Source organism: Gastrolobium bilobum, unplaced genomic scaffold (genome assembly GCF_033153095.1).
Source record: "Gastrolobium bilobum isolate Gb01-03AN ecotype WA unplaced genomic scaffold, APGP_CSIRO_Gbil_v1 utg37553, whole genome shotgun sequence".
NCBI lineage: Eukaryota > Viridiplantae > Streptophyta > Magnoliopsida > Fabales > Fabaceae > Gastrolobium > Gastrolobium bilobum.
Window position 1 is genome coordinate 14959 of NW_026896741.1, and position 24743 is coordinate 39701.

The 24743-nt window shown below is 32.9% G+C and overlaps 2 protein-coding genes across 2 annotated transcripts; both read right to left on the reverse strand.

The window, feature by feature from the left end:
• Positions 1-1098: 1098 nt before the first annotated feature.
• LOC133301747 (ethylene-responsive transcription factor ERN1-like) lies at positions 1099-1917 on the reverse strand. Its single transcript, XM_061501443.1, has one exon. It carries the CDS (start codon positions 1915-1917, stop codon positions 1099-1101), a length of 819 nt encoding a protein of 272 aa, XP_061357427.1.
• A 9656-nt stretch (positions 1918-11573) lies between these two features.
• LOC133301754 (syntaxin-132-like) lies at positions 11574-23922 on the reverse strand. Its single transcript, XM_061501450.1, has 13 exons — positions 23905-23922; positions 20159-20263; positions 19941-19997; positions 15365-15413; positions 14781-14869; positions 14609-14682; positions 13632-13674; positions 13485-13545; positions 13350-13375; positions 13184-13261; positions 12174-12254; positions 11892-11957; positions 11574-11747 (listed from the first exon to the last, which is right to left on the reverse strand). Exons 1-13 carry the CDS (start codon positions 23920-23922, stop codon positions 11574-11576), a joined length of 921 nt encoding a protein of 306 aa, XP_061357434.1.
• Positions 23923-24743: the final 821 nt, after the last annotated feature.

Here is a 24743-nt window from a genome sequence, read left to right on the forward strand (position 1 = left end):
TAAATAGTCAATTTCATTTTTGTCTGCAAGGTACAACATTCCATTTTTCATACTCAGCCTTGCCTCCAAAATCTAGATTTTCACATTGGCATATCCTCAAAGGAATAAAATATTATGTCTACTTTTTTATATTCCTATTATTTTTTAAATCGTTAGATCAGAATCTTAATTAATTTTCACTATTTTTCTTTCCTCTTGATAGTCTGATCTAACTGTATTAAAAATGAGTAAGTGGAAAAAGAAGAAGCATAATATCCTATCTCACGCTTAAAATTTTTGCAAAGAAATCACACAAATTGTAAAACAGAAAAGAGCTAAGGAAAGAAAAGAATGAACACACAAATTTATTATGGTTCACCCGATATGGGCTTTAACTTTTTATGTATTTCACCAATAAGTGTCTTTGTCTCAATGCGAAATATGAGCCGTAACGAACATAAAAGGCACACAAAATAGACTTCAATCTTGTTGGGGTTATGGCCCCAACAATTTCAAAATAGACTTCAATCTTGTCGGGCTTATGGCCCCAACAATTTCTTCTGTGTGTGCCTGCATAATTAATTGCTTGGGATTCAACATCCGGATCCGTTGATACCAAACATGCATCCCTGATGTCTGGGGCCCTGTATATGTCATATATTTTGCCAAATGAATAAAAAAATAAAGTTGCACCCAATAAGTGTCATAGATTTTGGCATAATAATAAGCGCTAGATCCTAACAAAGCTTTAATTTTATTTCAGAAGATGAATAAAAATGCTAGACTTTTCACACAATTGATGATTGAAAAAAGGTCCCCTCAAGCAGATACTGCAATTCATGGATCTTCCCTCTGACATTTGGAAAAACAGTTAAACAGAATACTCCTTCCCTAAAGCTATTGTTCTTCCCAAGTTTTAAATAAGAAATAAGAAAAGACTGTAAACATATTGGGAAGAAAGAGTAACATGATCAAATTTAGACCATCATGTTTAACACACAAAAAAAGAAAAAAGAAAAAATACAATCTCTTTGCAAAAAATACATGAGTAAGCTGCGTATAATCAATCCTTATCCCTATCTTCGTATAGTCATTGCATATTGGGTTTGCCCTTTATGTTTAAGAGAAAAATGAGCACAAGGGTGGAAGGTCCCAGAGAAGTTCATTAGAGTCCTGAACAGTTTCCATGTACTCATGCACACCATTAATTGCATAAAGTGAAGCTGATATTTGTCTTTCAACTTTCATCCTTTCAAATTCTGAAAGCTCCAACTCAGCTGCATAAGGCAATCCATCAGGGTTTGGTATATCCAATGCTTGAGCAAAAGGAAAACGATCTAAAACAGGTTCACAACCCCATGAAAGATTGGACTTAGAACCTGACTCAGACTCATTCCTGAAATTACTCAAATCTGGTCTATAAGCATCATCATCAAATAGTTGAGTATTTTGAGGAGTTGTTGTCCCACTAGAAAGTGATTTGTTGTCATTGTTGTCATTATTGCTTGAACTAGTACTACTAGTGCTGCTAACATTGTGTGTGGTAGTTCTTGTAGCAGATGCAACAACATCTTCTTCTTGTTTGGTACCTTTTCTGTTGTTAAGAAGATTTCGAATCCGAAAAGCAAGAGGAGAATCCAAAGATACATGAGTGGTGAAGTTGGTTCGAGTGTTGGATCCCCTTAGAAGACATGCAGCTTCATCATAAGCTCTTGCAGCTTCCTCTGCAGTTTCAAATGTGCCAAGCCACATTCTTATCTTTTGTGTTGTGTCTTTGATCTCAGCAACCCATCTCCCTGAAGGTCTTTGTCTTACCCCAACAAACTTGTTTGTGTTGTTACTATTGTTTGATCTCTTTCTCCCTTTGAATTTTCCTCCTTTTGATGATATGCTTGGCCTCAAATGCTGCTTTTGTTGCTGCTGGAATTTAATTTCCATTAGAAGTTGTTCAACAAAACGAGGGTGAGCCTCGAGTATTGTAAAGCTGCTCCTTTGTGACCGAAAGATCTGAAAGATCACGGATTCGAATCCAGCAAATAACTTCTTTGCCAATCTCCGAGAGTAAAGTTGTGCACCAGTTCTTCAACAAAAATGTTGCAGAAACTTTCTTTAGCTCTCAGAAAGATAGTGGAAGGCTTTGTTCCTCAATTTTGATGTTGTTGCTTACCAATTTGTGGGACTATATGTGTGTGTGTATATATATATGGATGAAAAATGTTGCCAAGCTTTTCAATAAGTAAGCAAGTGGGCTTAATATATAATACAAGCATATCTCTTGAAATTTTTTAGTTGTTAATTCTTGTTTAAAATATTTGAAAATTATGCATGATGTAGACAAGTTACCATTCATATTCAATTTCTTCCCTGAGTTTCTTCAGAATGACCGCTATAGCTGTCTCATTTGTTGGCATTGCATTACTGACAGAGTCAAGTTTCAAGTTTAGATGTAGGGATGAAAAAGAGAATCATAGGCTAAAAGAGTCAAGAATGGATTGAAATAATTATACATTGAGTAATTCAAATTTGTAACTTTTATTTGTATGTAATTACTTTTATTGTCCAGAGTATAATTTTCATAAGTCTAGTTTTTATTACTCAATTTGTGAGATATCTAACATAAAGCTATAAAAAATTTTAAAAAATAATATACTATTTCTTTTTAAAAAAAAGGAAATAGAGAAGGCAACCCTGCCAATTTAACTTAATTTTGGTTGTACTTTTAATACTTTTGTCAAAAACATTATGTTCCTAAAGGGCTACTCTCTTTTCTCCCTACGAATAAAGAACTACGGAAGGATTTCTTCACAAATTTTTGCAAATTACACTATGTACTCCCGAAAGTACATAATGTAACCTAATGTATTTTCGGAAGTACATAGTATAGTTTGTAGAAGTTTGTAAATAAAAAATTTATAAATATAACCCTCCCAAAGAACTACATTACAACTCTGCTTATCTTTTTATCCCTCTTCCCCGTAAAAAAATATGTGATGGTTTCACATAAAAAGTATAGGAATTAATTTTCTCATTTTATATTAGAACATTTTCTTAAGTTACACACACAATACATAAGTGGGGTTCACAAAAAGGTGAGAATACAAAAAAATCAAGATGAGACTCACTCATGTATTGTAAGTGTAGCATGAGAAAATTTTCTCATGTAAAATGAGAAAACTATTTCCCAAAAAGTATCTAAGACAATTTCTTATACCACCATTTTTTCCCCTTATTTTCTTTCTCTCTCTGTTTTGTTTTCATCCATGGTTTCAAATGACTCTGCATCATAGTATATGTGTTTGAAATTTCACTATAACCAACGTGTTTTCAGAATAAAATAAAAATAAAAAAATTATCCAAAAAAATAAAATAAAATACTAATTCTTCCTAACTTGTTGTATAGCTCAGATTTTAATTTGTTTCTTGCGGTTTATCATAAGATACAATATATTTGTAATTCTGTTATTATATACTAACTATTGTTTGACAACTATTAGATATTAAAACCCCCAACGCCTAAATAATCAAGTAGATTTGCATACATTTCTTAATTCTAAAATATTAAAAAAACTAAATTGATAGTAGTTAGTTGAGAAGCACTTAATGAAACACCACCAAAAAAAGTAAATTTTATCTCTTCCTTATTTTAAAAGTAATTTTTATAAAAGTTAAAGCTATTTATATTTTTATAAAAATGTTTAGTTTTTGAAAAAAAATATTTGGCTTTTGACTTCTCCTTTTATGAGAAGTTAAATTTTTTAACTTCTGAAAAAAGTAGGTTTTTGACTTTTTTTGTGACTTCTCATTTTTTTAAAAGCAGACATCCAAACAAACTAAAAACGAGAAGTGCTTTTTTTTCTTGAAAAAAAGCAGCTTTTGAAGAAAAAAAAAACTCATCCAAACGGGTCAATTATCTATACACGGTACATGTGTACAGATTTATATCTGCACATTTAGGGATCTGGTTTGGTGGCAATGCTCCTAAATTTTTTTTAAAGTAAGTTTTAAATATATTAAAAAACAAAAGAATATAAACAAAAAAAACTTGAATTTACTACAAAAATAAAGTACTTTTTGGGTCCTCAACAAAAATCATAGTATCCAATTTAATCCCTTAGAAAAAAATACTCGTGATCCCTCTGAATTTTAAAATAGACCCATGTTAGTCTTTTTGAGGGACTAATGTAGATCTTCTTTAAATTTCAGAGGAACCACAATTTCGACTAACCGGGTCTATTTTGGAATTCAGAGGAATCGAGAGTCGACTTTTTTTTTCTAAGAGATTAAATTGGACCATGTAATTTTAATTTTTGTTGAGTACTCAAAATATATTTTTTTTCCCAAAAAATTTGTGTGTGCACTTGTACACACTTATATCAAAAATTTGTCGGCCACTGCATGTGTACAATATTGTTATTTTAAATTTTGGAAAAATGATGAAAGAAAAACCAATAACTATTTATTTGTTTTTTTAAAATTTTTAAATCAATAATAACTTATTTAAGTAATAAGGAACTTTTTATTCTTAGTTATAAGAATTTTAGGAATGAAAAAATGTTTTTCTTAAAGCCGTTTTTTATATATGGGTTTGACAATGCTGAAACCAATTAACTGGTTGAATTTTATAAAATAATTGAAAAAAAATTGACACAAAAAAAAAAAAAAAATCTAGGCCATTTGATGGAGAAAAAAACCCTATATCTATAAAAGGTCATTAAAAAAAATACATTTGTTGTCTATGTCAAATTTGAAAATGATCCCGAAGCCACGCTTAAGAAGATGGAATTACAAAACCACCTAGACAGAAGAGGAAAAAATACTTGTACCAAAAAAATAAAAAAGGAAACAATAAAATAAGAAGCTAGTCTTTGTCCCCTCTTCCCATCTTCTTTTTTGCCTAGGTCAAGCAGTTGAAAATATGGTGTTGATTGCATGAATGGCCTCCACATGGAGGCTGCAAATGATCTTTGGAAGATACTTCCATAAACTAGGACGTAAAATACCATGCTTGGCAGGACCAAGTCATAGGTCACCTCACCTACATGAATATATATATATATATATATAGGGGAGGGTTCTTTTGACTCCAGAGTAAGATTTAAAAGTCTTACTCCTCATCGCAGCCGTTGATTTACGTTTATCTAATGATTATCATTTAATAAATTATAACAATTAATTATATGCGTCAGATGAACGGAAATCAACGGCTGCGATGAAGAATAAGATTTTTAAGTCTTACTCTTGAGTCAAATGATTCATCCCCATATATATATATATATAGAGAGAGATGTGTGTCATTTTAAAGAAGTAAAGTTGTGTCATTTTAAGAGAGAGAAAGAGATAGATAAAGAGAGTTGGTAAAAAAAAAAAAGTTGTGGGTCTCACCTCTTTCTGAGAGTAAAATGACACAAGTTGAGTCATTTAAAAAGATAAATACTTGTTTCCATATGTATATTGGTTATGGACCTACATACGAATTGGATCTAGTTCACTCTCTTAGGAGGTAAGAAACCCTTTATAAAAAAAAAGGTTCACTCTTTGGTAAGAAATCCTTTATAAAATGAGAGGTTCAACCTCACATGTAAGCTCTCTGAAACCCTAGCCTTCTTATCGTTATTGTACACACCATCCCCAGAGTAGTGGTGGATCTAGGGGAGAGACGAAAGTCGACGGTTTCAAATTCCTAAATTTTAATATTTATTATTATTATTAGAAAAATATTTTTGCAATTAATGAAGATAAGTTATCTACATTTACTTCCAAAAAAATGTCATTTTGAGATTGAAATATTAGAAAATTATAATTATAAAGACTATAATTGCCTTGAAATAAATTAAAATTATAAAAACACCATAATTTTCGTTCCAAAACGATATCGTATTGAGCTTACTGCAGATAACTTATATTCAATAACTCCAAAAAAACACTTGAAATAATTGAACCCTTATATTTATTAGTCTCGATAATACTTGTATCTTTAATCTTTAATCTTTAATTTTTGCCCCTTATTATAAAATTTTTTGGGTTCGCCCTACCCCAAAGCTTTCTCATATGTAGTGCACAGCATTCTGCCACCATCAGCAGTTGTCTTCCCCACAGACACAACTAGCTCTCAAATCCAACAGCTACATTTGTTCCTTAGAGATCAAGCAATATTAAATGTTTATTAGAAAAAATAAATATATATTAGATATTTATGCATATACGATGACGTGCGGGCTGCGTTTGTTGTACGTTATATAACCCCCTTCCTCACGTCACCGACAACACCCTTGTTCTTGATCTTTTTTTTTTTTTTTTTTTGATAACAATTGTTCTTAATCTTTTATATTAATACATTCTTTTCCATCTTCAACAAATCCAATATGTTTATTATTCACAAGGCATTGTCGTTGTCTTCTTTGTTACTTGATTGACAAAGCTAATAAACAAACCTTAAAAATATTTCAATTTGAGTTAATCATCAAAGTTCATGCTTTTATTTTCTCTTTTTATATTACGGTTTATTTTTTTAATGATGAATTGAAATTTGATAAGTAAATATTGCGTGCCTCTTAAGTGTTTGCAATGAATCCCATGCATGCTAGGCGCGAATGAAGATATAGGGAAAAGAACACAAGCATTACTATATTAAACATGGTGGTTTTCTTACTTCTTGGTGATGTTATCTTGGAAAATCTATGATAAATTTAAAATTATGAATATAGAGAGAGTCGTAATAATCATGCCATTATTTATATGCTATGACCAATATAATAATTAGTTAATCATGTTGACAATAATTGCAGGATTATTTAGCGTAGTTTGAAATTTGAAGGTTGAAATTATCAAGCAAACGTTGAAGGAAGTTAGCTTCACCACCATTTGAATAATAATACTAGCGTTTTGATGGTAATAACTTAAGTGACCCTGAATTTGCATTTTTATTTTTTATTTTTTTTGGTAAACTGCATTTTTAAATTTTAATTAAGAATCCCGCGTATATATTGTGACTGCAAAGTTTAAAATAATAATAATAATAAGGGATAGGTTATTATGCCTACTCCTATTTTACCTACTTTTGCCTACCCCTTTCGTTACCGTTCGATTACCATCTCATCCAACGATCCATATTTGTGATATAAAATAAACCTTTTTTTTTTCCTTTCTTTCTTCTCACTTTCTCCCATACATTTTCTCTCTCTCCTCCCCTTTCTCTCTTCCTCTGCCATATACCAATTTTTTCCCTTTATCGTTAATCTCTGCCCAGGTGAACGGCGCAGAAGCATTTGAAATCAATTACCACAGCATTTGAAATCATCGTCAATATACATTAGTCTCTGTTTTTATTATTGTAATATAAATTTTCTCCTTCTGAATCAGTTTCTATCAAATTACCAGTGTCAATGGATTGAAAAATCACAACAAGTTTTTAGATCTGAAGAACAACATAAATTTTATAAATTAATAAGATTAAATCGATGACTAACAAAGAAGTTTTAATGTGATTCAAAAGATCTGTGCAGAGTTGGAAAAGATTCAAAATAAATAAAAAAATTAAAGAATAAAAAAAATTGATATTGGAAAAATCTGGAAAAAGGGTTAATTGGTGCCATTCCAACAATTATGTTGATACGGATAGCCAATTAATTATTAGAAATTAAGAGTATCTATCATGTGGAAGAACAGATCGACATATTGAAGCAGAGACAAGGAGGATTCTGTGAACATATCGACCTTGTGGCACCACCGCTTTGAATCACATCAAAACTTTTTTGTTAGTCATCGATTCAATCGTATTAATTTATAAGGATTAAAAATATCATTAGAATCGAACAGTTTGTCAGGAGATTGAGGTCCACGACGGCAGAAGGGAAAAAAATTAGGTATATGGCAGAGGAAGAGAGAAAGGGGAGGAGAGAGAAAATGTATGGAAGAAAGTGAGAAGAAAAAAAAGGGAAAAAAAGGTTTATTTTATATCACAAATATGGATCGTTGGATGAGATGGTAATCGAACGGTAACGAAAGGGGTAGGCAAAAGTAGGTAAAATAGGAGTAGGCACAATAACCTATCCCTAATAATAATAATATAACAGTATGATATCAGCCTTTTTTAAAAACCTTGTTCAGCTTACCCAAAAAAAAAAAAAAAACCTTGTTCAAAGCCTACTTAGTTGAATATTTAAATATGTTTTTTTGTAAAAGTCTAAAAGCTTGAGTGATATACTAAATAGTAAAGTCGAAGTAAGTAGGATACCAAGAAAAGTCGAAGTAAGTAAAAAATAGAATAGATTTTTGTAAGCTCTACTTAATTGGTCCCCCTGACTTTGTTTAACCTCTATGCATGCTTACAATTGCAAAATAAGAAGTTTTTGCAATTTTATAATTTTTTATATTTCTTTTTTCATATTTAAGTTTAATTAATTAGGTTGGGAAAGTGCACAGCTTTTAGAGCTGAACTTTAGGATATTTTACATGGATTGAAGGAGGTATGGAATGCAGGTTACATAGAAGTTATTGTTGAAAGTGATTTCTTACTGGCAATTATTGGGCTCACCAAAGGAGGTGCTGCAATTCGTGAGATGCGTTTGTTATCTCGTATACGAATATGGATTGACAGAGATTGGGAGGTTCATCTTTATCATACATACAGAGAAGGAAACATGTATGCAAATTGGATGACTAATTATCTGCTAGATCACACAGATCAAGTTGACCAGCTATTTTTTGAGAAACTGCTCGAAGGAATTCATCTTTTGTACCTGACTGATCTTGCATCAGTTGGGAGAGCTCGTCTTATTCATAGTCCTAGTTAGTTTTCAGTTTCAGTGTTAGTTTCATTTTTTTTGGGCTTTAAGCCTTTTGTCTAAAAAAAATAAAATAAGTAGTAATGATCTTTTGGGAAAAATAAATTATGATCAAATAAGGGGATCTCCTGTATAATAGTGCTAGCATTTTGATGGGCACTTAGTAGGGCCTAATAAACTTCCACAAATACTATGGATATAAATCAAGAACTACTAGAAAAATGTTTATACAACTATAAAAAAATGTTATTGTCCAATAGATTTGTGTAATTTTGTAATTCAGAGCTGATATGCAAATTAACGTGAAAAAATAAAAACAACAACAATCATAGTGCCTTATGTTTGGTTCGGCTTTGCTTTTCAAGTATTTGACTCAAGGTAAATATTTGTGATATGAACCTCACCAAGAATAGTGAGATCCAAGATCAAATTAGTTAGAATCATTTCTATAATTAGGAATTTAAAACAAGAAATAAAGAATCTTGACCCATTATCTATGGAAGATAAGAACCAAATGTATAAGAAAGATAAAAACACCACACTCAAGAAAGAAGAAGATGAGTGATAAGTCTAGTTTGAACGCCACAAGAACAAACTTCTTGATAAGTTCTGAGTTCTAGATAAGAACCAAAGAGAATAAATTTCTATATTATATTATAACTTCAAAATCTGATTACAAGAGTCGTATCCTCCTTTATTCATACTTGGAACATCCCTCCAAGAATAGAAAAAGACTAACAAATGAAAAACACTAATTTAAAGTTAACAACTTGAAAAAAAGAAAAGACTCTAATCAGCCCACTAAATATTAATTGACATTGTAAATGTGAAACAACCCCACTAAGTATTAATTGACATTGAAAATTGCTACTCATTCCACTCAACCTCCCTTGCATTAATAGTATTAACTAAATTCTGATTATGAATAAATTTGGACTTGATGTCTTCATGATTAGCCCACATTTGCTAGATCAACCGACTAAGAGCGTCTTTAAACTTCTTGGCCCTTGATCTTGTGATTGGCCCATTCGGTAATTGCAATGGATCACTAGATGTTGTCTCCTTATTCATATCAATTTGGGTACTCTGAATATGGAACATATTGATATTGATATCAACAAAAGATAGAAATAAATTCACTATCTGTTTTATGTCAAGCAATACGTGGAGTAACTCCCGATATAGAAGTAAAAGCAAGATGCGTAGCCGGACCGACTCATCAAGTTCCCGTTGAAATAGGATCCACACGAGGAAAAGCACTTGCCATTCTCATATTTGAAGAGGAGATGGTTTAAAATTTAAGTGTGAAAAAGTCTCAAGTTGAATAAGAATAAATTTAGTAAATTCATATAAGTTAAATGATTCATATATTTATTACGGGAAAAATGTATCATTTTAAAAAATGTAAAGTTGTATCATTTTAAGTGAGAGAAAGAGATAGATAGAAGAAAGAGTTGACAAAAAAATATAAAGGTGTGGGTCCCATCTCGTGAGAGTAAAATGACATAAATTATGCCATTTAAAAGGATAAACACTTTTTCCATTTATTATCCTAATTCTTGAGGTTTTGGGTTAAAATTTGACTTTCAATTTGAAGTGTGAGGCAAACTTGACACATCACAACCTTTTAATAAAAATGCAAAGGTAAAATAGTATATAATCGACACTCAAGTTTATCTTCGCAAGTTGAGGAGCTTAGGATTATTAGAATTAGAGTATTTTGTCATTCATTTACCCAAAACCCACCAAATACAAATGAAGATCATGAACTTGAAAATCAATAACTTATCAAACATATTTTTTCTTTTATTCTAAAAAACAATTACTACTGTACCAAAAAAAAAATTACTAAAAATTACAAAACAGATTTATTTTTATTTTTATTTTTTTTTTAAAAAAAAAACACTCAATCAAAGAGACTCTATAACTTTAGTAGTAAATTCTTCTGGGTTTACAAATTGGCATATGAAAAAATTTGACTTAACTATATATATTCGTTCTCTTTTTCTTTTCTTTTTTCAATTTAAAAATTCATTATCTAACATGTTTTTTTTCAAAAAATAGTCATAAATTATTATGTTAACACTATTTTTTTAAAGCTAATTTTGTTGGCATAGCTAGCGAATTAATACTACTTAACTCTTATATGACATCAATAATGTTTTGTAAAACATAACCATGCTGAAAGTATCATCTTTAGAAGGATTTAAAATCTTAATTCCGAGACCCACTCCGAATCAGATTAATCATAAAGTGATAAACCAATTGTAATATTTTAAAAAAAAACCCCGCTGGCCAAGTTTGTTGGCAGGAAGACGAAATTAAATTTTGTAAAAACATGGTAAAAATTCAATAACTTAAAAAGTAATTACAGTGAAACAAATTTAAAAACTAAAAAGAAATATTAGAAAATAAAAATATACTTATTTTCCCTTTATCTTTCCACAGTCTAAATTATCTGTTCAATAACTTCTATGAACTAAAAGAAAACTAGTAGCAACTGCCAACGCTAGTATATGAATGGCGGAGATTAAAAACAACCAAACCCTAAGGATCATTGACATAGTATCGTCTTGCAGCTTCATAGATTTTTGTAGCTAAAAAGAAAAAAGAAAAATGTTCACCAATAAACAATTAATATTTTTTTCTTTTACGTAAAAATAGTATACAAATCAATTGAATATTTTATAAGCTGGTCCAATGTATCTCTCAAGTGCAGGAATGAATGTTCAAAACATGTGAAAACAAAAGAATGGATCGGGAAAAAAAAAATTATATATACGTAATTATGCATTACCAATTAATTAGTAACTAAGCACCATTTTTGTTAACCCATGGTTTGATCACACCAACAACGACGATAATAACAACGATGAGAAGTATAATTATTGCAATGCACATCCATTTTCTAGAGTTCCTTTGTAGTTTCTTGGCATTCTGGAGTGCATTATTGCCTTGCTGCACATGATCAACTGCACTTGAAACCTGATGCATGAGGAGTAGAAACCAACTTTGATCACAAATGTAACTCTCAACAGTTTTATCAAAGAGACTAGCTAATAGTAATAATAGCTAGAATTTATGTTTCCCAATTCAATGATGGCCTTGTATGTAAAATGATCAAAATACCTGTGATTCTATGTTGTCAAGCATGTCTCCCTGTGCATCGACTAACACTGCAATATCCATAAATATCTGCCAAGACATGAATGTTATTATGGTTCAAACTCGATATATAACTGCGAACCCAATTCCAACTAGTTCGGAATAAAGATGATGTTAGATGTTGATATTAATTCCTAATTTCATGTTGATGTTGTTTCATATAATCAGAATATTAATTGTAATAATTTGTTGAGCTACATCAAACATATGTCATAGTCAAATTAATTGAACAGATTGATTAAATACCTGTTGTAAATCAAGAAGCTTCCTCTCAACATCTCTAACTGCCTCATGTCGCTCTTGAATTTCTGCCAAGGTGTCCATTATCTACACGGATAGCTCAAATGTAAGATTTCTAAATATTCATGTCATTTGCCTATTGTCCAAGGAACATCAACAATGTTCCTCACCCCTCCCAGCCCCATAAACCAAAATTATGGGAAATTTTTCGAAAATGTAGGATGATGGAAGGTTTAGATGAGTGGATGATATTCAAGTCAAAATTTGTTCCAGGATAAGTTCCCAGATTATACCAAACTCCTTTGGCACAGGTGGCACAGGTGGCACAGGTGGTAAGGAGCCTGGGCCCCTTAACCAGAGGTCTCGAGTTCGAGTCCTAGAAATGAAAAAAAAAGATTTGGGAGAGCCGCTCCCGAAAGGGTTCGACAGTGCTCGATGGGGATTAGTCTTCGGTTACGGCTGGATGATACCCTTGAGACTACTCTAAAAAAAAAAAAAAAAAAGTTCCCAGATTATAACCGGGTTAAGAGGCCAACAAGACTGGAGGCCCAAAGACTACTGCAGAACAGCCTTTGATGGCAAAGCCAAGTCCTCCAGCCCAGGTCATGGGTTTGTCACCCATGACTCCTTCGACACCATTACCCCACCCACGATCACCACCTGCGGGTTTTTCTCTCTGGGTCGCTCTACTCTCCCTCAACTGTTACCAAGCCCCTACAAAAGGCTGGAACAGTGTCAGAGGTATACAGTTTTGCACATTGAGCATTCCTTGATCTCAACTACCCAGAGTATTCACTCAATCCTAGGTGTTCACACACACACACCCCTAATTTTCACCATCGGACCAAAGGCTAGAGGTATTGAGCCTCCCTTGTCAGTTATCTCTTTCCCATTGTTCCGTGGATTGAAATATTAGCTCCATTCCTAGACACTTCTTCTTCAACACTCTGGACAATATTCAATAAAAAAAAAAGTTGAATAGGAAACTATCAAGGGAGTAAGAGGGAGGGATGAACCTGGCCTCGTCCTTGTTGCTGAATTGCCTTCTGGAAAATTTGTTCACTATCTCCAGTCTCAATTAATCTGTCAATTGTCTGTACATTGTTAAATGATTAGAAGAAAAACTTCTAAAAGACATATTTCCCTATATTAATGAAAATTCAGGGGGAAAAAAAAAAATACCTCCTCATCAACTCTTGTGCCCGTTACTAACAATCAAGAAAACCAGTGAATACAAAAGAGTTAACATCAAATCAAGAAAATCAATGGACCAAGTTTCATAAAATTGAAAACAACCACTAATAAGTAGACTCAAACCTGTAAAGACACGTCTCTCAACAACCTCGCGATATTCTTGATGGATGGCTTCTCTCAGGGTCTGCAAATATTTTGAAAAAGGGATTAAGTTGAAGAACAGAAGATTAAAGACAAATTCTCAAACAAACAAATATGAGCCAAATCTACCTGAAATTCAGCCATCTTGTCCTTCAGTTTCTTTTTTAAGGAACTGCAGAATAATATGATAGAAAAATCAGGTACAGATGAGATTGGTTCAATAAAACATTAAGCCAAAAATAATAATAATAATAATTCAGAACCACAACAGTATAATCCTTGTTTGAGGGAAATCCTCAGGTTTAATCATTGTGATGCAGATAAGTACATTTCAGTTTCGAATTTTCTCTTTTAGGGCATGTGGGTTTAAGAGATGCAGGGTTTTGTCCCCATTCATTTTGGTTCTCAAATTTATCATACCATCAGTTTGGTCTCAAGGACATAATTTCGGATAACAACATCTTGGTATAAGTTGAAAGCCATGGACTGCTCATTGACATGGAAAAATAATAATATAGTCACTAATTATAGCCTATAGGTAAAATAAGTTAGGCCCTGAGCTCAGTACCTCATATGAACAAAATTTTATTTTAAAACTATTTATGGATTAGAAGCTCTGGTATGAAAGTCTCCTATTACAAACTAGGGTCATAATATTAAGAAGTTACGTTAAAATTCTGCATTTGGATTGAGATGATAGCATCTTCCTTTACTCTTATTCTTTTTAAACATTCTTTAGTTTCCAGATAAATATGACTATATTTATAAAGATAAATTCATATTGTTAGTTGAACATCATGCAAGATGCTAACGACAAGAGAATGTTTTAAACTCCAAAAGAGCCAGAAATTTAGCTGCCCCGGATGTGGAATATTTAATTCCAAGACTCTCTAGTGGACTTGTGTTGAATTTTGTCCAGTAAAATTTTCAGTATCGAAAAGGTTATATTAATGCAGTGAGAGAGCTTGAGCAATGAAAAGTTAAAAAATTGTGAAAGAAGAACTAAATAACTAAACTACAGATACAATGAGAACCTCAAATCCATAGAGCTTGTCTAAAATACGAGATAATAATAATGAGAAATAAAAAGTTGAATCATTACTGACATGGTTGTTGCTGTTCTTGACCGGTCAACACCTGATCCTTTTCCACACCCAGGCTTCTGCCTATTTGCCAAATTCTACGAAACAGAATGGAGTAAGGGAGGAGACCAGGGAGATCACACTAAGAATCTAGGTATTGAATAAAACACTGAAAGACATTCAGTAGAGATCTTACCTCTTTATCCAGTTCTTCAATTTTGGTCTTTATGTAATGCGCAGTTTTCTTAACTTCATCAACATCTTTCTCCATTCTCTGCTTTATAGCTGCAGACAATTGTAGGATCAAGCAAAACTAATTACTTTAATTCTCTTGAACTTCATTTATAGCCCCAGAACACCTATCTTCAAATGTGTCTTTTTATCAGAAGTGCAATTTAACATCTAGAACCAGTCCTACCTAAGCAAATTCTTCTTCTTATCAAAATCATAAGTATAAACTATAAATAATATTAATACTTACAGCTTACAGGCAAACCATTCATTTCTCTTTTACATGTATAATTTGATTTATAATTATAATGCAAAATCTCAGTAACGCCTACAATAAATATTCTTCTAAGGGTTGAGTGAGTCACAAAAGGAGTACCAATTTCCATATTTGTATGATTCTCACTATAAAATTTAAAAAAAAAAATTATATGAAAGGAGGGATGCATGACTCAATGATTTTTCTTTTATTATTTTATGTTGATTATAAAAAAGAAGCAATGAAACATGCTAAAGATTGCTTTAAAAAAGATAAAACACGATCATACTAACCCTTCATGGCAGGAGCCTTGGTCACAGATTTGGACTCTCCATGGGCATCCTGCAGACAAGATTCGCATAAAAATGGGGAGGACCAATTTCAAGTAATTTTTAGTTCATAACATAAACCAACAAGGAAGCACAATGCCTTTTGATAATTTGACCAAACATTATATTTACTTATTGCTTAACTCTTACCAAATTCCAAAACAAAAGCAAAAACAGTTCTTTGTTTATTCCTTTTTCCGATTTCTCAATTCACCTGATATGGAAGCTGACTCAAATGTAGAGACATTGCAAGACTTAATTCAATTGCAGTAGAAAAAGTCTTATACAACTACAAACTACCAAATGATAGGCAGCATTAGTCATTCTAGTTTTGTCTCTGTTTTTGTCCTTCATCAAATGGTTATCCCAATCCTTTCATCTCTCTCTCTCTTTCTCCATTTTGTTCCTCACTCTAGACTTGCAAATTTATGGAAATGATTTGTATGCTAATTGATGAAAAGATTTGCATATGGTTTTCATTGGCCTAGAAAATGCCTAGGATAGGGTGCCAAGAAAAATCTTGTGGAAAGTGCTAGAGAAGAAATGAGTTCAAATTGCTTAGGCCAACAAGAATATGTAAGATGGGGTCATAAAGGATTTTCGTATAACTACGAGTTACATCAAGTGTCAACTTTGAGCTCTTATCTTTGTACCTTGGTTTTGGATGTAGTTACTAACCATGTCCAAGAGATGGTGCCTCAATGCATGCTTTTTGCATATGATATAGTCCTCCTGGGAGAATCAAGAGGGTATAAATGGTAAACAAGAGTTGTGGCGAGAAGCTTTGGAATCACATGGTTTTAGTTTAAATAGAAGAAAGACACAGTATATGGGATGTAGTTCAGCAGGATGCACAAACAATGGCTTGGAGGAGAAAATCATAGATCATATCAAACCATAAGTTGCACAATTCAGGTATCTTGGATCTATCATACAAAGTAATAGAGAGATAAGGGGAGATGTAAAATATAGGATCCAAACTGGTTGGTTCAAATGGAGAATGCTTCAAGTGTTATTGGCAACTGAAAGTTGCAACTCAAGCTTAAACGAAAATTTCACCGGACAACCATAAGACCAGCAATGCTTTAAGGGACCAAGTTTGGGCTATAAAGTGTCGACATGAGCATATGCTAGATGTTATAGATATGAGAATGTTGCATGGATGAGTAAACAAATAAGAATAAATAAGATCAGAAATGAATTTATCATAAAGAAAATAAGAGTAGGAGTATTGATATGCGCCTGGCATATAAGGAAATCTGAGCCAAAAAGAGAAAGAATGTTGATGAAATCTTGAGAAAAAGAGCAAGAATCACTGTTAATTTGTCAAAATCTTAATCAAGGATTGAATACTGATTTTATGCTAATTTTGTAGGAAAAAGCAAACAAACTGGAGCAAAACGAGGATTTTGCAAAATCAAAATCCACGCTCAAAGCGTGGATCTCACGCTGGCAGCGTGGAAGGAATTTTTCAGACAGAAGCATTCACGCTTGAAGCGTGAATTTGACGCTGAGAGCGTCAGTTTGCGAATTCTCAGACCCCGTGTTTTGCAACGGGGCAATTTTGAAAAAGAAAAAGATTTAAAAATCAAGTTTTTGATTCAGCAATGAGATCTCTATCCAAATTAGAGATAAGATTAGATGATTTGTGGTAAGATTGAATCAAGATTTGAAATTCTAATTTATCAATCAAATCTCCAAGGTTGTTACATGAAAAAAAGGAAACAAAGTTTAAATCAAATACAAACTCTTGGATGGGCTCAATGCCGGTGGTTATAAATAAGGAGATTGGGAGCACAACAAGGGAACCAATTTCAAAACTCGGAGCAAGCAGTAGAGGACTGAAGATCAAGAATTCTTCTCCATTCTTTCTAGTAATTATAGTTTTTATGCTTTCTTTTGAATATTTGTTTATGTCGGATATGACTATGTCTGGCTAAGTTCTTTTATTGTAGTTAGGGAACACTCTCTCAGAATAGTATACATCATCACTCAGAAGAAGGCTGAGATCCACCTTGCTCACAGTTCTTTGATACAGAAGCTCTGTCAAGCGGCTGGAGTGGAGATTCCTGATGATGAGCCTCATGATGTGCAGGTTAAAACAGACCTCACACAGACAAATTTTGCTACTATGAGCGCAGAATCTAGTCGGAATGCTCTTTGGAAGGCAGCCCGTGCAGCAGGTGGAGCACCTCCAGCATCACCACCTGCACCTGAGCATGATGCAGAGCCCGTAGCTGCACCTCCTGCAGATTCCCTTATGGTTCAGATACAAGAGATGAGGATCGAGCAGAGGTACCTGAGGGAGATGATGGAGAGGCTATGCAGTGATCGCGGGATTGACACTGCGAGTTTTAGACCACAGTTTCAACCACCTCCATCTCCAGCAGAGGCAGCATCACAGGCCGTTCCGGATGATGTTGTTGCTGATGATGAGGATGATGATGCTGCTATGGAGGACTGCTGATGATTATGCACTTCATTACTTTCCGACTAGTATAGTTGTTGCTGAGGACAGCAACATTCTAATCTGGGAATTGTCGCATGGCATGTTGTATGCGAGACCTGTTAAGAACTACACCACGGAAAGAACGGTCTAAACAAAAAATTTTCTAAAAAGGGGAGATATTTTAACCTTCAATTTTTATTTTTATTTTATTTGCTGTTTTGAGTTAGATTCAATCTTTATTTTCAGAAAAAAAAATCAAGTTTTTCAACTTAAAGTGACTGATTATTTTAGTACTTGGTTTTCAATCCCTGAGGAGACGATCTTTCTTACTACTTTACTACTTATGCGAAACGGTATACTTGCCGGATAGCATCAAGTTTTTGGCGCCGTTGCCGGGGATTGAAAATTTCAATATTATAAATCATCTTTGATCTTTGAGATTGAATTTTATTTTATTTTATTATTCTTGTTTGCATTTTACAGGTGCTATTAACAAATTTTTCTGAGTTTTATGCGAGGTAGACTTCCATCTAAAGACTTTTTGCTTGATCCTGAAATTTCAAGGACTGAGAGGAGACTGAGGAAGGCGGCTAGGCAGATAATTTGGGAAGATTTGAAAAGCGTACCTGCACAACCAAAACAAGAGATGGAAGGAGACAACAACGATGATGGTGGCATAGGCCACAATCCACCCCCAAGATTGTTGGAAAGTATTCTGACACCAGTGTTCAATAGGCCAAACTCAAGCATAGTCAGGCCGACGGTGGAAGCAAACAATTTTGAGTTGAAACCATCATTGATTTCTTTGGTGGCAAGAGCTCAATATTCTGGTGCTGACGAGGAAGACCCTCATGAGTTCATAGATCGATTTCTGATGATCTGTGACACTACGAAGCACAATGGTGTGCCAGCTGATGCTATCAGGCTCCGACTATTTCCTTTTGCTGTTAAGGGAAGTGCTCTCAAATGGATAGAAAGGCAACCAGCAAATAGTATCTCAACATGGGAAGATTTGTCAAACAAATTCTTTGCCCATTTCTTTTCTATGGAGAAATATAATCAGCTGGTGAATGCAATCACGAATTTCCGTCAATTTGAAGGAGAATCATTGTGTGCAACTTGGAATAGATTCCAAGAACTTATCCGGAAGTGTCCACAATGGGAAGGAGACAATGACAGAAAGGTAGCAATTTTCTTTAATGGCATTTCTCCTGAAACAAGGTTGGTGATTAATGGTGCAGCTGGAGGTTCTATTCGGCAGAGTACCTCAGAGCAAGCCCTCAATCTGATAAAGAAGTTGGCAAGAGATGAAAATGAGAGTGTTCCCTAACTGCAATTCTTTCTCATATTTTCAAAACCAACTCCATTATTATTCTTCTTTTCATTCTTGAAAATACAAAAACTCAAAAATAAGTCTTTACTTTTATGGTTACTAATATTCAATTTAATTTTCCCAACAAAAGATCAAGTTTTTCAACTTAAAGTGACTGATTATTTTAGTACTTGGTTTTCAATCCCTGAGGAGACGATCTTTCTTACTACTTTACTACTTATGCGAAACGGTATACTTGCCGGATAGCATCAAGTATCACCTGTTGATGAAAAAGATTGTAAAATTGCGGCCAAGATAGTTTGGTGAGAGAATAAGACTAAGAGAAGCTAGTAGGAAGATTTGATTAGGAGGATAACCAAACAATTCCAGGTAGAGGAAGACCAAGAAAAACTAAGTGAAACCATTGAAAAGGACTTAGATTTAAATAGCCTCTTCGTTGACCTGATTTTTTACATAACATAATGGCATTGTTTTACTAAGAGGTTCTTCTGCTGTTACATTGGCCATAGGAAAATAACCTTGTTCTTTGTGAAACCACATGCCCTTAAAAAAATATCATACCTCAATTGCCCACTTCTTTATTTATCATAGTTCTGTGACATTACTATTATAGGTATATTAAAGATCTTAAGAGTCAATAAATTAATTGATTCAGTATCGCATCTCCAAATGTATATTACTTTCACATGATCAAAACTTGCTCTTAAAGTGTTCCAGGAGCCAAGAATTAGTATTCAAGTGTGTGAAAGAAAGGTTACCTGGAGCTTTCTCAAAAGGTTATCCAGCTTAGCATAATGTTTATCAAGCTCCTGAACCTATTAAAAATATGCGATAGTAACATTCAATGAGATGGGCCAAATAATTAAACATGAATGTCAAAACCATCCAGTAATTGTACAAAACGAATTAAGGAAAAGAAAGAAATAATGAAAGACAAGTTGCTTGATGTTTTTTACAGAGATATAAAGATAAACACCTTTTTGAAGAAAATATCCAAGCCCAGTTCTCCTGAATTCATTGCATATTGTCCCAACTCGACATCACCTACGTGACCTTGGCCACGTGGGATCTCAAACGATTCCTGAAAAAAGATCATGAAATTAATATATATGGCCCGCTCTTAATGATGATTTTGCTATATGCACATCCAATACAAACTATCAACAACTGTTACAGCTCTTATACCAACCCATTTATTGAGAAAATAGCACAGTAGTACACATAACACTCAAGCACACACCGATATTTAGATGTATGAAAACTTCAGAGCATGACGAACAGAACAAATATTCTATTTCAAAAATATTGATATGATCTCACTACAAGACATTTTAAATATTATTACGGTCTATATGGTAATATGCAATTCTAAGACCTAAAACAGGGGATTGATATTGTGCCTTGAATCTTCCTTAGTGCACGTGTTCTGTTTTTGTCCCCCAATACCAGTCAAAGGAAGTATTGAGTTCACAGCCAAATCAATTGTACAAATCAGAGTTATAGATCTTATTGCATAATTTTCATTTAATACAAACATATTGGAAATAAAAAATTGAAAATACATTTTTCCATAAACATCCCAGGAACTTTGTAAATAGCAAAAAAAGTCTTTTCTACGTATTTGCTTCCCCTAGCTTCAACATGAAACATTGCTGCATTGGCATGCCTACTTGACATTTAACAATTGAATATATCTACAAAACTGCAAAAACAGACTTTAAACACATCCACAACCTCATTTATGCATAGAACACAGATATTAATGTATACACAAAATAGTTGTGTCACAAACAGAATACTATTCCTAAGCAGGGCCAGTGGAGGTCTAAGAGTGTGCAGAATCAATGGCCCTCCACAGGTGTCTTTTTATGCCAATAGCATTAATCTTACACATGCAGCCCCGATATCAGGCAAATGTATCTCTTCAAAAGATATGCAATCAAAAAAGAAATCTTTTCTCTTTAACCTTCTTTTACTTGTTCTAAATGGATGCTTTTTCGTTGTCAGCTGGCCACAATAAAAAAACTAGTTGAAGATCATCATATAGAAATTTTCCAATTCTGTTTCACCAGCTAAACCAGAAAAACACGCGCCCAAAAATGATTACTCCCAAGTCCCAGCAAATAAATATATTATACCGATTAAAGAATAAAGAGTAAATACCCTTTTTATCCCTAACAAAAAACACGATCCCTACTTTAGTCCCTTACGAAAATAAATTAGCGAGTTAGTCCCTAACAAATTCAAAGTGGACCCATTTAGTTGAAATCGTGGTCCCTCACAAATTCAAAAAAGACCCATATTAGTCCCTCAAAAGTACTAAAATGGGTCCACCTTGAATTTGTTAGGAACTAATTTAATTTTGTAAGGAACTAAAGTGGGGACCGTGTTTTTTGTTAGGGATCAAAAAGGGTATTTACTCAAGAATAAATAAGCATCCACTCCCCCAATTTCCCTGACAAGACAATATATTAGCAAATATGCAATTTCAGACAAACGGAAATTTGAAACTGTCATTAAAAGATGGATCTGTCAATCATAGAAAACAAGCATATTTAACAAATCAAAACTAAAGCATATCTAGATCTTACGGAAAAAGAAAAACAGAGTTGAACCTTCTACCCATCATGAGAATTGGTTATCAAATCTCCCAAATGTGTATTATAGAAACTTTGCAGTAAAGCATAAATAAAAAATGAGTTCAAATTTGGAGAAGGATCAACTTATACCGATTTAAGAATAAAATATCTTACACCCAATTTTAGTCATTGATCCGTTTGCATTTAACACATATCTAAAAATTAGAGCTATTACATATAAATAAGATTGACAACCATGGTTGAGAGTGTAATTTACATCGATGTAGGATAATCCTACCCCTCACATATGTAATAAATTAGAGTCGTTAGTTTATAAATAAGATTGACAGCTAAGGTTGAGAGCGTAATTTATACCGATGTAAGATAATCATACCCTTATATATATAAGTCTTACACCAAATCTTAACCATTGATTTTCTTCATCTAACGGTTAAGATTTATTAGATCTCACTCATTAATTAATTTTTAATTCTCAATAAATCTCAATCGTTGGATGCACGGAAATCAACGGTTAAGATTTGGTGTAAGATTTATTATTCTTACACCGGTGTAAGTTGATCCTATCCCATATATATATATATATATATATATATAAGGTTAAACATTTTTACAGCCACTTTAGATAAGGTTGTCTACAGCTACCTTTTTAATTAAGTTTGAACAGTAAGACAAAAATTGCATTTTCTCTCTCCGCCACGTCAGCCGACAATGTCTGAGGAGAGAAAAAAAAAAACAACTTTATTGTTATAACTATATCTTACTGGTCAGACCTATTAAAAAAGGGTAGCTGTAGATAATGTTATCTAAAGTGGCTGTAGACATACTTTTTCCATATATATATATATATATATATATATATTCAAAGCTAAAACAAAGTGACTATACTGTCAGTCCATAGTAGATTAGAACAACAAAAATCAGCATATTTATGTATCAGAGAATTACCAAGTTCATTGTTATATAAGAAGGAAGGAATGATTGTTTTAAAATAAAATTACAATGATAAATTCGAAATGAATAAAATTCAGATTCTGTGGATTGGGAAAACATGGAATAATTCACTAGAAATGCTTATGTTACAAGAATAACGTTAACTGGTTCATTACTTTGTTATAGGCTTTTAGCCGTCAAAGAATTCCTTAAAGGACATCTTTTGAGTTACGGTTTTACCAAAAAGAACATCCACTACAGACCCTTTTTTGGGTTCTGGTTAGCCAACAAGCTTTTTTCAATGACAAAAAGAGGCTAGTGAGAAAGGATTTGGATCCTCCCATATTACATACTAACATGACAGAGTAATATAATCAAGAGAGACACAAAAAAGCAACCACATAAAACCCACCATTACTTATGTAGGGTCCATTAAATATGCTTTCATTAGTTTCTTTCTCATAACATGACATTGTCACGTTATTAAATAACACGAGAGTATTCCAGTCCAGTAAAAAAAAAAAATTAATGCTGCATACATTATTTAATCTTTATTTTGCATATTTCCATTTCCATATTGTTGACAAACGAAAATCAAAATCAAGTTGATACATAAATCCAGATTAATTTACTTGTCACTGTCCATGGCAATTATTATTATTATTATTATTATTTAAAAATGGATCAGATCTCAAAACACGGATGAAATACAAATCATGAAACCCTGAACAAAAAGCAACACTAATTCCAAAATCAAAAACTGGAACTATACAAATTTTATAAATTTGAAAAAACTACGAAATGGTAGAGGGCGATAAACTTCTGCATCAAAACATGACTCGTATAATGCTGAAATCTCATTTTGTAAAGGTTCCAGAACCCACATTCTCAAAATCCCTTAACTTTCCTACATTTTCTTACAAAACAAACAGGAAAAGCAAAAGCAGAAAGCCAAGCACAGCTGAAATCTAGATTGCACAACACCAAACCCAGTCAAAAAAAAATAAAAAAATAAAAATGGTGCCCATCATACACAAAGCTAGATCTGGATAAAACCCAAAACAAAAATCTTAGAAAAACATAAACACGAACAATAAAAATAAAAAACAAATAGAATCGACAATGGTGAAATGAAAAACAAAAAAAGAAAAATACAAAAGAAAACAAGAAATGTGGAAAAAGTGAACAGTACCGTTAGAAGATCGTTCATTGTGGAAGAAAGCTGAGAATTTCAAAAGGAAAAAGGGAATGTGAGGAGAATTAAAGGATTACAAGCTGAAAAGGACCTGGTTAACAAGAAACCAGGCCATAGAGTTTCATTCCCACAAAGAGAGAAACAGAAAGAACGTGTTTTTTTCTTTTATTTTTTTCTTTTTGTTTGTTTGTTTGTTTGTTTGAGTTGCGTGTATAATGGTGGTAATGCAAAGTTTGGAAAGGGAACCACCAATCGTGACACACAGATAACACGGTTCGTTGACAGATCATGAACGTTTTTACTCTTTTTTAATTTTGTCAAAATCGTTACTTCGTTAGTCCAACCCCAGATACAAACCTGCATGTTTTTTGTTTTTATTTTTAGGGAAATCATGCTCTTATGTCATCTGAGAGCAAAAAAATTTCCTACACAGATTCGTTTTCCGTACCAATTAATTTTTCTTTTCTTTTATAATATAAAATGTGGGACCCACATTTAATTTCTCTCTACTTTTTTTATCTCATGCAATCCTACAACATGAGAAAATATGAACCCTTATTTTTATATATAAAAGAAGGGTTTTATTAATCTCCTTCCACGTAAGATAGTTATCTTATGTGGTAGAGAGAAAATAGGTGGGTCCCACTATTACAAGAAAAAGAAAAAGAAGAAAAAAGTGAGGTGCGAAAATCGAAGTGAGAGAAAATGAGATAAGTTACCTCATGTAAAAGGAGATTAATATTTCCCATAAAAGAAAGGAGAAGTCTTTATCATTTTAAATGACAGAAAGTTATGTCATTTTAAGAGAGATACAGACATAGAAAATTTGAATTTTA

Bases quoted from the DNA above. Each gene is read 5' to 3' on its own strand.
- LOC133301747 (XM_061501443.1), bottom strand. From the start codon at position 1,917: ATGGAAATTAAATTCCAGCAGCAACAAAAGCAGCATTTGAGGCCAAGC.
- LOC133301754 (XM_061501450.1), bottom strand. The intron at 13,546-13,631 runs GTAGATTTGGCT...AAATATTTGCAG, and splicing joins ACAAGATGGCTGAATTTCAG to ACCCTGAGAGAAGCCATCCA. The intron at 12,255-13,183 runs GTTCATCCCTCC...CTATCCGTGTAG, and splicing joins AGCAACAAGGACGAGGCCAG to ATAATGGACACCTTGGCAGA.